Below are 14,151 nucleotides of genomic sequence, written 5' to 3'. Positions count from 1 at the left end.
CATGAGGTCAGGAGATCGAGAGCATCCTGGCTAACACAGTGCAACCCCATCTCTACTAAAAATAGAAAAAAATTAGCTGGGCATGGTGGCGGACGCCTGTAGTCCCAGCTACTTGGGAGGCTGAGACGAGAATAGCGTGAACCTGGGAGGTGGAGCTTGCAGTGAGCCAAGATCACGCCACTGCACTCCAGCCTGGGTGACAGAGTGAGACTCTGTCTCAAAAAAAAAAAAGAAAGAAAGAAATGATGAGGCCAGGATCAAAACCTTCCCAGGGTCCCTCCTGCCCACCTTGAGTTTAGAGCACTCATTGTCTCCTTGCCTTCTGGACAGTGAAAATCTGGCCTGCTCCAGTGATCCCTGAATTCATTCACTCATTCATTTAACAAATGCCGAGTCCATAATACAGGTGTCAGGCAGTATTCTGGGTGCTTGGGCTACCTCAATGAATAAAGCAGCAGGAGTTGACTCTACTCATGGAACTAACATTCATGGGTGACTCTTTCTAGTTAATACCGTGTTCCTTCAGTGAGATAGATGAGTGCTTCTGGAGGACACTCAGAGTCATTTCTACTCTCCATCCTCTTGCATGAGGCCATTTGCTTTGCCCACTCCCTCCTTTCCTGGTTTTCTAGGCTGACTTTGTGAATCTCTTTTTTCTGGCTATGAAATAAATTTTCATGGTAGAAAACATCTAAAATACAGGAGAAAAACAAACAAAAAAGACACAATATCCTAGTCCTGCCACCTAGAGATACTACAGAATGTTATTAGTGATTATTTCCTTCTGGTCTTTTGCTATGCTTGGAGTGACAATACGTTTACAGTTTAAGCCATACTAAATGCTGTTCATTCATTAGAAACAGGGTCTCACTCTGTCACCCAAGCTGGATTACAGTGGTGCCATCATAGCTCCCTGTAACCTCAAGCCTGTAAACCTCTTGGACTCAAGTGATTCTCCCACCTCGGCCTTGCAAAGCACTGGAATTATAGGCATGAGCTACTGTACCTGGTCATGATTTTTATTTTATTTTATTTATTTATTTATTTATTTATTTATTTACTTACTTACTTATTTACTTACTTACTTATTTTTCCGAGATGGAGTCTCACTCTGTCGCCCAGGCTGGAGTGCAGTGGCACAATCTCAGCTCACTGCAACCTCCGCCTCCCAGGTTCAGGCAATTCTCCTGCCTCAGCCTCCTGAGTAGCTGGGATTACAGGTGCCTGCGACCACGTCCAGCTGATTTTTGTATTTTTAGTAGAGATGGGGTTTCACCATGTTGGCCAGGCTGGTCTCAAGCTCCTGACCTCGTGATCCACCCACCTGGGCCTCCCAAAGTGCTGGGATTACAGGCGTGAGCCACTGCGCCAAGCCTCCTGGCCATGATTTCTCTCACGCCTGTAATCCCAGCACTTTGGGAGGCCGAGGCAGGCAGATCACCTGAGGGCGGGAGTTGGAGACCAGCCTGACCAATATAGAGAAACCCCGTCTCTACTAAAAATACAAAATTAGCCAGGCAAGGTGGTGTATGCCTGTAATCCCAGCTACTTAAGACGCTTAGGCAGGAGAATTGCTTGCACCTGGGAGGTGGAGGTTGCAGTGAGCCGAGATCACGCTATTGCACTCCAGCCTGGGCAATAAGAGCAAAACTCCATCTCAAAAAATAATAATAATAATAATAGTAATAATTGAGGCGTTGCACTGTATAGTATTCTACCATAATCATCAAAATCTAACTAAGCTCTTTTTTTTTTTCTTTTAGACGGAGTCTCACTCTGTCACCCAGGCTGGAGTGTGGTGGCACGATCTTGGCTCGCCGCAACCTCCACCTCTCAGATTCAAGTGATTCTCCTGCCTCAGCCTTCTGAGTAGCTGGGACTACAGGCGCCCCGCCAATTTTTTGTATTTTTAGTAGAGATGGGGTTTCGCTGTGTTAGCCAGGATGGTCTCAATCTCCTGACCTCATGATCCGCCCGCCTCGGCCTCCCAAAGTGCTGGGATTACAGGTGTGAGCCACCACGCCCAGCAATCTAACTAAACTCTTATTAAGACATTGAGGTTGTTTGGTTTTTCACTGTTAGAATGATGTGACAGATGTGACAGATGTCTTGGTGCATAGGCCTTTGCACTTAGATTTATTTTCTTAAACTAACTCCCTAAAACGAACTTACTTGAGTCAAAAGATGAATGTGAAAGCTTTTGACAAACATCTCTTAGAAAAGCTGAGCCAGCTTACCCTACTGGTATGTAAGAGAGTTTTCAGGCTGGGCACGGTGGCTCACGCCTGTAATCCCAACACTTTGGGAGGCTGAGGCAGGCAGATCACTTGAGGTCGGGAGTTCAAGACCAGCCTGACCAATATGGAGAAACCCCATGTCTACTAAAAGTACAAAATTAGCCGGGCGTGGTGGTGCATGCCTGTAGTGCCAGCTACTCGGGAGGCTCAGGCAGGAGAATCACTTGAACCTGGGAGGCAGAGGTTGCAGTGAGCCAAGATCATGCCATCGCACTCCAGCCTGGGCAACAAGAGTGAAACTCTGCCCTGAAAAAAAAAAAAAAAAAAGTGTTTTCTTGCAGTCCCACCACCATCATTAAAATCTCTTTTTCTCTATCTTGTCCAGGCTGACTTTAAAATTTCTGAAGAGTGCATCGCACAGTGGAAACAAACCAACTTCATGACCAAGCTGGGGTCCATTTCCTGTAAATCGCTGAAAGGGGGGAACATTAGCTAGCCAGCCCAGCGTCTTCCTCCCTTCTTCCACCACTGAGTCATCTGCTGTCTCTTCAGTCTGCTCCATCCATCACCCATTTACCCATCTCTCAGGACACGGAAGCAGCGGGTTTGGACTCTTTATTCCATGCAGAATTCAGCAAGGGGCAGCTTACCCTCCCCAGAACCCAGCATCATCCTGTCTGGCTGCAGTGAGACCAACCCCTAACAAGGGCTGGGCCGCAGCAGGGAGTCCAGCCCTACCTTCTTCCCTTGGCAGCTGGAGAAATCTGGTTTCAATATAACTCATTTAAAAATTTATGCCACAGTCCTTGTAATTGGAAAAATACTGGTGCCCAGGTTTTCTTGGAGTTATCCCAGCAGCTGCGCCTCTAGCTGGGATCTAGTACCTGGCCTAGGCTAATTACAGCTTCTCTCCAACAGGAAACGGTGGGATCTGAAAAGGAAACGGAAGGGAAAACAGAGAACCTAGTGGCCTACCAAGTGGTTGGCAACTTTCCCAACGTCTGCTTCCTCTGAGGCTTGGCACTGGGGGGCAGGGCCTGCCCCAGGGCTCCTGGAATTGCCCTTGATCCAGCTAGGCCGGGACACTCCCTAAACCAGCTGCGTGTTGTCAGCATCAGGCAGAATGAATGGCAGAGAGTGATTCTGTCTTCAGAGACGGTGGGGTACTTCTCCATAAGGCATCTCAGTCAAATCCCCATCACTGTCATAAATTCAAATAAAATGTCTGAACAAGGGTGTCTGGATGTGAGCTGGACCATCTCCAGAGAGAACACAAGTGTGAGGCAGCTGCTGGCCCCTCACCTCGTCTGGGGTTCCTTTACCCTGTAATGGGCGGTGGGGGTATAACATGGACACGACACCTTGACAGTCCCTTTGGCAGTACTAGGCAGAAGAGGCCCATACTTGGGTCCAATGTGTGCAGCAGGCAAAACATTTTCCCTTCTAAATGTGGGCCCAGACCACTGCCCTGTCCCCACCACATTAAGAAGCAGTAGCCACAGCCAAGTTTCAATCATTTAATTAACACCTTTAAATGAAACACAGTTTTCTTCATGTGTCTCACTCAGGCTTCAGGGCAGAGGGAATGGATTTTTTGTTTAGACATATCAAAGACTCAAAAATTTAAAGAAATATATATATGTATATATATACTTCTAACATTTTATGGAAATTAAAAATCAGAGGCTTTTGGTCTCTCCATTTACTGTAGGTCAAGCTCATTTACCCCAGAGGACAAAGAAGGGTTGCCTCTTCTAGACCCTCCCTTCTTTGTCCTCTGTCCCACCCAGCAGGGAAACAAGCTCAGAAGATCCTAACAGGATAAAGAGTTCCAGTAACGTTGGAGGAGGGAGAGGGAAAGAGAAGTCAGGTTCTCTCCCACCTCCAGCCATTCCCAGGTTGCTGCCAGGGCCTGGTTTCATGCAGCTTTGACCCAGTCCTGGATCCCAGGGGGTGGGGTAGATCAGGAGCTCTGAGCAGAACAGGGCTCACCGATTATCCTCTTTCCCCAACTCGGTGGGCAGGGGCAGTGTACACCCAGCAGCACTCTCCACTGCCCACAGGCAAGGGGAGGAGATTGATTGATTAGCTACGAGGAGAAGACAGTAGTGACTAGCAGGAAACACCCTGGAGAGGGCCAGGGGAACCCTGTGGCTCTCACCACATCCCCTCTGTTCCCAGCCTTGGTGAGGGGGCGGGGAGGTCGTGTCAACCTCTCTCCTTGGTGGTGAAGCTAAAAGCAAGGTTCCTTGCCAGACTCAAGCCCAAGTCACTGTTAAGGAAAGAGGATCAAGAAAGAAGGGGTGGCCCTGGGGGGCAGCCACGCTGCTGTGGACCCACAGGGGCCAATGGGGAAGCCAGCTTGCCTAGACAGGAGGCACAGGCTGAAAATAGGTTAACATTCCCGGAGAGTGCAGTAAGAGAGGCTGATACCTAGGGGAACACCACCCAGCCTGCCCTAGGAGCACTGGGTGCCCCTCACTGACTAGGGAAGACTTGAGTAAAATGCACCTGTGGCTTCCCATCCTTGTCCCTCAGCGTTAGCCCCCCCAGTGGAACCACCTGTGCTGAAAGGCAGCTGCAGAAAGGACATGCACCGAAAGGAGTAGAGAGAAAGGTCAGAGAATGAAGTGTGGAGGGCCAGGCCTGGGCCCTCTGCTTAAGGAAGTTCTCCCCCTCCAGATGCTCCCTTCTATCCACGTCCTCAGTGCTTGCTCAGCCCAAAGGCTCCTGCCTCTGAAGTGCTGGGGGCCCACCCACCCCAGTGTGGTGAAGGAGGCAAGGGGCAGGTGCTTGACACCGCCAAGTGCCCCGAGATGACTCTACTGCTCACCCATTTCTTTGGGCCCTGGCAGTCTCCTACTTGTCCCCAGCATGGAGCACCTGGCAGAACTGGAAGGCAGGAGGGTGGTTGGTGAGTTGAGGCACAGGAAGGCCAATCCCCTCTGCACCTTTTGTGCTTTGGAATTCCACAGCCCCACCCCTGCCCCCAGCCTAGAGAAGCCTGTGGGAACACAATGACTTGGCCACCTTCAGGAACCAAGAGGAGTAAACTGGATTGGGCAGGAGGGCACAGACTGGTCCCAAGCTATGGGCTGGCTGCCGGGGATGGATGCTGCTGCCATGTAAACAGGCCCTTGGAATGCAGCTTCCCGGGCCCGGGAGGATGGCCATGCAGCCACTTTTCGAAAGTGCTTTGATTCTGGACCATAGCATGTGCATGGTTTGGACATAAAAAAATGAAACTCGGGTGAGGTGTCCTGCTCCCAACTCTGTGGCCTCAGGGCCAGCAGGGGGCGCAGCCACCCTCTCCCGCCAGCTACCTCCTTCAAGATGAGGCTAAGGCCAAGACTGAAGCGGCAACTGCCGGAGGTGAACCCATTCGGGAAAAGGCATGAGCGCGGGATGATTCGGAGGACAGGAGCAACACCAGGCTTGCATAAGTATTGAAGGCCGTGGAGGTTAAGGCTGCAGGCGCCCTCTCTATTAGGTTGTGTCTGCTGTATCCTCTCGTCCTTGGAGCTGCTCGGGTCCCTGAGATTGTGTTTCTGGGATGGGTCAGCAGTGCCAGTGAGGTGCCTGGTGGTCAGACCAGCTCTTTCTGTGAGTCTGGGGGAGAAAAAGAAGGGACACTTAGCAAGGGGCCTCCTGGCTTGGTTCTGGCACTAGGAGCCCAACAAGGCATACCCTCACCCAATCTTCTTACCCCTTTGACTTACTGACCGTGCCCGCAGCACTGGGCTGGACACCCTACAAATGTTCAGACACTATAACGTAGCTGTCACTGCCCCATATTTTACAATGTAGCTAGGAAGGGTAGGGAAAGAGGCAAAGTTGGAATTCAAACACAGTAGGCCTGACACTCACACACCATTCTCCTCTGGGGCCCAGCAAGGGTGACACCTTGCCCTTCCCAGGCATTCTCAGACCAGAAAAGTTAAAGATCCAAGAGCAAATCCCCCATGACGGGACTTCAGATTCCTACTTCCCATCATCAGCAATGGGACCTCACGCTAGCACTGCCCACTGTACCTGAACCCGGGAGGCCCATCTTCTCCTCTGGGCCCACCAGCTGCAGGACACCTCCATTCTCCGCCAGCTCCCTCTTAGTCCTGTCCTGGGTGTGAGGGAGCCCGTTGGTAGGAGGAGCAGTAAGGGGCTCAGCTCGAGGGCAACTGGGGGAGGCGGGTGGGGGGACTCCCACAGACGGCTTGCGGGCCACAGGCGGGGGAGCCTTAGGTGACTTCTTTGGGGCCTGGGGTGGCCGCTGCTCTGAGATGCTCCGGAGTTCTGCCACCAGATTCCGCTGGAGGTCAGCCTGGGTCTCAGGGGACACGGGCCGCTCCAGCTGCAGCTTCCTAGTGCCCTTGGAGAAGATGAAGCTGGCCGTGGAGGCAGGGGACTGGGGAGGCCGTGGCTCTGCCTCAGGCGGTCCGTTGGGCTGGGCACTTGAGAGGCCTTCGCTGGCGGCCAGGCTGCAGGCCTTGAGTCTGACGGCAGCATGGAGCCCTGAGGAGGGGGCAGGCACTGGGCTGGCCCGCCCTGACAGGGCCCTTCGTAGTGGTTTCTGGGGGGCTGCTGGCCCCAGTGCTGGGGTGGGAGCCCCTCCTGGAGCACCCACGGAGCGCAGCCGTACCATCTGCAGAAGCGAGGGCGTGACCAGGGGCGCACCTACGTCCTCCCTGGGAGGCCCGCCGCCCTTGCTACAGCCCACCGGTTCCTTCTGAGGGAGCTGGGCCACGTGCCCTGGGGCGGAACTAGCAGGAGCTGGGGCTGGCAGAGCTGGAGGAGGGTCTGGGCTACCCGGGGGCTGAATCTGCGAAGCAGTAGCTGAGGAGGACGAAGCAGCCGGGGAGCTGCCAAGCTCTGGGGAGCCTGAAGGGCCTACAGGCTCAGGGCTGGCCACAGAGAAAAAGGCCTCCTCTGGTGGGGGGAAGTCAGCCATGGACAGGTCCTGCTCCTCAGGGGCAGGGGGCGGGGGCGGGGGCCAGCTGGGATCCTGGAGGGGCTCCTCAGCAGTCTCTGGGGCAGATGGCGCCTCCACAACCACCTCTGGCTTCTTAGTGGGTGGTGGGGGTGGATGATAAGATGGGGGTGGGGATGGTGGGGGTGACTGGTCTTTGGAAATGACAGGAGACTCCTGCAGTGGAGTCAAGGTTGTCTGGGGAGTGGGAGGGGACTGAGGACTGGCATCAGTGGTAGAAACGGGCCCAGGAACCACAGCAGGGGTGGCTAGAGCAGGGGCAGCTGGGTTAGGGCTCCTGGGCTTGGAGGGAGGTGGGGAGAAGGGGGCAGGCACCTTGGGGTGAGGAGGTATGACAAACCTGTCACCCAGGGGGGTCAACATCTGTGGCCCAGAGCGGTCTGAGGGGGCTGGGTCAGAGGAGGAGGAACATAGAGACGTGAGGGAAGAGGAGACAGAGGCCCCAGGGGAGCGAAGGGACGTGACTCGCTCTGGTTTAGGGGGCTGGGCCTTGCCTGGGGAAGCGGGGGGACCTGCCAGGCCCTTGGGAGGGAGAGTGGGAGTACCACTTTGGCTCGAGTATCCACTGGAGGGCGAAAGTGTCCGTTCTGGGGAGCGTGGGGGGCGCCGGGAACCACCCGGAGACAAGCCAGGCACCCAGCTGTTGGCTGGGTTGGGTGGACAGGGTGCTGCCCCTGCCCCTTCTGAGCCACCAGTGGTGGGTGGCCGAGGCAGCTGGGGCTGCTGCTTACGCTCAGGCTTAGGGGGCAACCCTAAGGGCCCATCAGGCACTGCTAAGCCCCGCTGATGGAGGGAGTGGGTCCGGCGGGGAGGGGGTGGAGGCCGCTTCAGCTTCCGTAGGGACACACTCCGGCCAGACAACTGCCCGCTGCTCCGAATGCTGAGTGTGTCTGAGGCCTCAGCAGTGCTGCCCCCACTGGGGGAGCCCCTCCCACTGCCTCCCTGGGGAGGGGGTGCCACGCTATTGCTAGCCGTAGAGCTCTCCGGCTGGCCCTCAGAGCCACCCTTAGAGGAGAGGGTGGAACCGTCAGACACGATGGTGTCGGAGGACTGAGAGTGGCTCCAGGTGTCACTGGAGGAGGATGGGTGGCGGCTGCGGGGCTGTGGGCTGGAGACGGAGGAGAAGCGCCCCAGCGAGCGGACGGAGGCTGGGCTGGCCGAGTGCAGGCTGCAGCGGCTTAGGGTGCGCAGGCTGCAGCGGCCCAGGGCCACCACGTCCACTGTAGGCGGCAGCACAGCATGTGGAATCAACTTCGACAGGTAGGTGGCCTGGGGGGAGATGGACATGGCCGGGCTCAGGGGCTCTGCAGGCCCTGCCCCTCCTGTCAATCCAGGCACTGCTAGGGACATGGGCCGGGTCAATGGTGGGGGCCGGGCGCCCGTGGACCGGCCAACAAAGGTGTCATCCCGGTAGACACGGTCAATGTGGCGCTGCAGCATGGCCTCTGTCTCAGCGCCAGCCTCCGCCTCCGCCTCCAGCGCCTGCAGGGACACCCGGGCCCCCATCCCTGAGGTGCCTCGGGGGCGGCCGTCCACCGTGGGGATGCGTATAGCATCCCGTGCGCCAGGGGCCCGGGGCGTGCATGGTGCCTCGCGCTCATTCCGCAGGCCTGGAAGGGACGGGGAGGAGGTGGGGTCAGCAGAGAGGGGATGACCAAGGCTCCCTCCCCACCCCACCACTGCCCTCCTAACCCGGGCCTCACCAAGCTCCTCCTGCACGTGCTGCGGGAGTCCCAGCACCGTGCTCCGCCGCTCCCGCCGCCGCCGCCCTGACTTTCCAGATTTGGGAAATGAGTCATGGGGTCGGAAAGTGGAGCCTGGGGGCCAGTCATGGGAGAAAAACTGTTAGAGCACAGGACTCAGGGCACATTCTGCAGGGCACTACTTTTGTAATAAGAGCTCCGTGAGAAATGGTTTCCACAGTCAAGTGGGTATGGGCAAGGCTAGGTTAAACAAAGCTAGAGGCTTCTTTTCTGTAAGACTTCTGGAAGGCTACTAAGTCAACAATAGTAATTTCCCGTTAGTGATAGCTTATTATTTAGTAAACATATTATTGTTAGTCGTCATGCTAAACATTTGGCATTCATTCCAATAGGGTACTTATCCTCATTTTTATAGAACATCAAACAGAAGTTCAGAGAGGTTAAGGGTTTTCCCAAGGTCACACAGCTGGCATGTAGTTACACCAGGCCTCCAACAGTTAAGATTTTCTAACTCTTTTTTTTTTTTTTTTTTTTTTGATATGGAGTCTCACACTGTCAACCAGGCTGGAGTGCAGTGGCGCTATCTCGGCTCACTGCGAGCTCCACCTCCCGGGTTCACGCCATTCTCCTGCCTCAGCCTCCCAAGTAGCTGGGATTACAGGCACCCGCCACCAGGCAAGGCTAATTTTTTGTATTTTTAGTAGAGACGGGGTTTCACCGTGTTAGCCAGGATGGTCTCCATCTCCTGACCTTGTGACCCGCCTGCCTCGACCTCCCAAAGTGCTGGGATTACAGGCATAAGCCACGGTGCCCGGCCGCCAAGATTTTCTAACTCTTAACTGCTTTATAGTTAGTGTGTATCATGAATGTGCAAGAGGACACAGGGTACTGTGTTTCCCGAATTCATTGAATCAGACAGCCTGGCGAAACGCTGGATAAGGAGGAGAAGAAGCTACAGATGCTGGGACCCAATGGTGCCCACCGTCCCTCTTCCCTGCCCAAGAATCCACCTTTGCGCTGGATCATCTCGGAGCGGATGGAGAGCGCGTCCTCCGCTGTGGTGCTCTCAGCCACGTAGGATGTGGTCTGGCTGCAGAAGGAGATGTTGTCTTCATCCGGCCCCGTCCGGGAGGACTGTCAGGGTAGAAGGAGATCTAGGTGGGGCTGCCTCCTCAAGGCTCCCCATTGGAACTTTTTTTTGAGATAAATCCAGCTCAGGCTGGAGTGCAGTAGCGAAATCTTGGCTCACCGCAACCTCCGCCTCCCAAGTTCAATCGATTATCCTGCCTCAGCCTCTCAAGCAGCTAGGATTATAGGTACCTCCCACCATGCCTGGCTAATTTTTGTATTTTTGGTAGAGACAGGGTTTCACCACTTTGGCCAGGCTGGTCTCGAAATCCTGACCTCAAGTGATCCGCCCACCTCGGCGTCCCAAAGTGCTGAGGTTACAGGTGTAAGCCACCACACCCAGCCTCCCACTTGAACTTTTGAGTCACAGATCCCCTCCAGCATCACCTAGCACTGAGCAACTCTGGACTAGCCCTCAGGGGTCATTTAGTGTGGCCCTTTGTGATAAAGAAACTGAGACCCAGAAATGTTCCAAGACATCCTTGCCAGGGGTCAAGCAGGTAGAGAAGAGTCAGGACTGCGCTGGAGGCAGGGCTCACCTGGATACTCTGGGTGTCTCCATGGTCCCAGCCGCCCTTGTTCAGTTTCTGTTTCTCTGGAAGACACCAGAAGGGTTTGTTGGGTTAGGCCCCTGACCTTGACAGCTGACAGTGCAGCACTAGAGGGAGGAGAGGGGAGGGGAGTGGAGAGGAAGCTTACCTTGGTGTTGTAGGGAGCGGAGCCCCTCCTGGGCCTGAGTGTGCAGCTCTTCCAGGTGGGGGGGTCGCCCACTGGGAAAGAAGACGTTGTCCTGGTGCTCATCCACTGCAGACCCTGGCCCCTGGCCGGGCCCTACACTTAGACGTTTGTCATTCTCAGCCTTGGCAGAGCCTAGTAGGAGGGAGGAGGAAGGGAAATGAGGCAAAGGCATCTGGGCCCTGCAGGTGCACAGGTCCCACGGCAGGGGCACTCATGGCCCCCAGACTGCACACGGCCCTTGCATATACAAGCAATGCCCCCTTCCCCCAGTCTGGACACATAGCCCACAGTTCTGGAGTAAATACTCAACACACACAGCCCCCATATATACAAACTACACCCAAGTGTACATAAATCTGAGTACCCACACCACACAAAGGGCCCCATACAAGGCACCACACACAGGACACACAGGTACACAGGTCTACTGTGTGTGTACACAGCACCCACAGATGTCATTCATGTATATAAACAAAGGGCATCCGAGTATAAACACATATAGGTACACACACCGAGCACACCCAGCCCGCACGTAAACGCACAACACCCACAGTCCCTGCTCTGTATATACACAAACAGTAACCAAGTATATACACGACTATGTACTCACACGTCACTCAGGGCCCCACAAAAGACATCCCGAGTATACACATAGCCCATAGCAAATACACTGCTCTCGCCTCCATACCCAAAACCCCACTTCACAAGAAAACAAACCACTCTTTTCATGCCACCACTTGACCCAGGTCCAGGAAGAAGATACCACAGGAAATTAGGAAGGAGAGAGAGCTGGCATGAGTTACAACCAGATTCCCAGAAAATCCTAAGGGGGATGCAGACCAGGGAGATAGCCTCCTGGGTCCCCTACTCACCCATGTGGCTGCCCCTCAGTGGAAGGATGGGCAGAGGTGGGAGAAGAAAGACTCAGGCCCCTCCACCTGCCCAAGGGAGCTCCAGTGTCTCTTGGGGAAATAGTCCCAGGCACCCCCTCTCCTGCAGGCCCTGGCCCTGGGGAAATAGTCCCAGGCATCCCCTCTCCTGCAGGCCCTGGCCCTGGGGAAATAGTCCCAGGCACCCCCTCTCCTGCAGGCCCTGGCCCTGGCCCCTGTTGCAGAGGAGCCAGGGATCCATTACAAAGGATCCTGTTACAAGCCCCGCCTATGGAGGGGCTGGCCATCTAATCCTGGGGATGGGGGGCTGTGTCAGCACTTTGCAGCCCCAGCCCCCCTTTAAATGAAACCCACAACATAAGCAAAAGTGCTGGAAGGGTCATGTGACCTTGGTAACACCTTATAAAGGGACAGGAACAAAACAAGCCCTTTAAAGGGCCATGCTCCAGGAGCAGGGTCTTCAGTTCAGAAACCTGCCTTTCCTCCTCCCTCAGCCCATTCGTCAACAGCCAGAGCTCCTGCCGTAGGGAGTCTGCAGGAATCCCACAGGTCAGAGCTAGGAGGCCCCCAACAGATCCAACCAGACCAGTGCCCGAGATCCCCAGATTTTACAAATGGGGAAGCGGTTCAAAGGGGCAAGGCCTTGCCTAAGGTCACCCAACAATAGGAGTCAGACGGACCCTGGACTCAACTCCAGGTTCCCAGACAGGACTCCCAGATCACACAGACTGGTGGCCCCTAACCCTCAAAAGTCCAATAAACTCTTAATCCAGGTCTGAAAGCCCAATTCCTAGGAGAAGGAAGGAGGAACAGGCCCCTCCCTCCAAAACCTCTCCATTCCCAGGCCTCTAAACGGGATTTCACTGAGCAGGCTCCCCAACTTCCAGCGGTACTACTCTCCTCTCTTCTGGGCCGCCCACGTCCCACCCTCCCCGGCACACCAGGAAAAGCTAGTACATCTTGACTAGGAGGCTGTACCCAGTGAAGTGTGGGTACCCCAGCAGGGAGGCTGCTGACTTCAAGGTCAGAGACACCTGGATCCATCCTCCCAAGCCACAAGCAGGGCCCAGACAAAGGCAGCAACAAAGCGGCTGGACAAAAGCACAGCCGGACGGGAGATTCTGGCCTCATTATCAGCCCCCAGCCCCCACCCCATTACTCTTGCCCAGCCTTGATCCCTCATTCTACATAAGGGTCTGGCAAAGCGAGGTATCGAGCATCCCTCCCCTCCCCCCAAGCCACACCCACTCACCCTTCTTCTTAAACAGCCCTAGGAGCGCCGGGAGGTGGCGGCCCACGAACACCACCATGACTGCGGGCGCCACTCGGGACGTTCCCTATCCCACCCTGCCTCTCCAGAGCAGAGCGCGGGGCGTGCCTTCACTGTAACCCAGCACTATAGGGATGCGCGCCCTCCCGCCCCGCCGCAGAGCACCGGCTCCAGACAGAGGAGGGGGAGGGGCTGCTCTCCAGGCCCTCCTCCCACCTTCGCCACTGATCCCGCCCATCTGCCGACCCCGCCCCTCAAATGGGGTGCAGGGGCACAGAAAGGAAACTGAGGCCAGGAGTCCGTGGGTACTCTGCTCCAGTAGAGTATGATTAGGAGGCCTGAAGATACTCATCCAGCAGCAGATCACTCACCCTGCCCCCAAGTCCAGAGTTAAGGCAGGGGTCCCAGCTGCCAGATGGCAGGTGGAGGGGCCACCAGACTAGACTTGGCAGGGTGCCCACCTGCAAGCCTCCTGGCTGGCTAGCGTAATTCCCTGGGGAAAGAGCTCAGAGCCTGCAGCAGCCAGGCAGGAGCCCAGAGCTGCCAGTGGGATGGCAAGGCTGTGGGCAGAGGCCCCCAGAGGGGCAGGGGCCAGTCCCAGGACACAGTCCTGGGAAGCCAGGGAGATGCCCAGAGCAGAAGCACAGTGGCTGGCGGTTCAACCCCACACTTCCCAAAGGACTTTCTTCTTCCTGCTTTGGCAATGTGACATCAGAAGCCCAGAGAAACACAGTGAACTCTCCAAGATCACACTTAATCTTGCAGAGGCTAGACTTCAAAGCAGACCTCCTTCTCCCCTAGCCTGGAATTCTCCACAATGGCCCCACACTGTCAGTGATTCTGTCCTGGATCACCAGGCAGGGAGAACAGAATTAGCCAAGAAACAGCCCATGGCTGAAGGCAGTAAAAAAGGAGGTGAGGTGGAGAAGTACTGGAAAGGAGATCAGGTCCAGTTCAAATCCAGCTCCATCACACAAGTCATGATCTCATATGAAATTAAGGCCAATAACTCCTCTTTTTAAGATTGCTGTGGCTCACGCCTGTAATCCCAACATTTTGGGAGGCCAAGGCGGGCAGATCACTTGAGGTCAGGAGTTCGAGATCAGCCTAGCCCAACATGGTGAAATCCTGTCTCTACTAAAATTAAAAATAAAAATTAGCTTTGTGTGGTGGTGCATGCCTGTAATCTCAGCTACTCGGG

General features: G+C 55.2%; 2 protein-coding genes across 3 annotated transcripts in view; one reads left to right on the top strand and one right to left on the bottom strand.

Annotated features, from left to right (window-relative positions):
- YARS1 (tyrosyl-tRNA synthetase 1) overlaps window positions 1–3,473 on the top strand; it is a 42,935-nt gene extending 39,462 nt beyond the window's left edge. Inside the window, exon 13 of the mRNA XM_003276376.4 lies at window positions 2,623–3,473. Within this exon, the coding sequence (XP_003276424.1) occupies window positions 2,623–2,733 (111 nt within the window). The 3' untranslated portion in view covers window positions 2,734–3,473. The remainder of the gene's footprint in view (window positions 1–2,622) is intronic.
- Window positions 3,474–3,740: 267 nt separating this feature from the next.
- The window catches only part of KIAA1522 (KIAA1522 ortholog), a 33,801-nt gene continuing 23,390 nt past the window's right edge, over window positions 3,741–14,151 (bottom strand). For both annotated transcript variants that reach the window (XM_030823336.1, XM_030823337.1), the window contains exons 2-7: window positions 10,752–10,922; window positions 10,592–10,647; window positions 9,935–10,058; window positions 8,925–9,038; window positions 6,270–8,831; window positions 3,741–5,846 (exon numbers count right to left, since the gene is read on the bottom strand). In XM_030823336.1, coding sequence (XP_030679196.1) covers window positions 5,824–5,846; window positions 6,270–8,831; window positions 8,925–9,038; window positions 9,935–10,058; window positions 10,592–10,647; window positions 10,752–10,922 — 3,050 coding nt within the window. In that variant the 3' untranslated portion in view covers window positions 3,741–5,823. The remainder of the gene's footprint in view (window positions 5,847–6,269; window positions 8,832–8,924; window positions 9,039–9,934; window positions 10,059–10,591; window positions 10,648–10,751; window positions 10,923–14,151) is intronic.

This window comes from Nomascus leucogenys, chromosome 12 (assembly GCF_006542625.1).
Source record: "Nomascus leucogenys isolate Asia chromosome 12, Asia_NLE_v1, whole genome shotgun sequence".
In the NCBI taxonomy this organism is placed as follows: Eukaryota; Metazoa; Chordata; class Mammalia; order Primates; family Hylobatidae; genus Nomascus; species Nomascus leucogenys.
The sequence above is the reverse complement of the archived record's forward strand: the minus strand, read 5'-3'. Positions and strand labels throughout refer to the sequence as shown.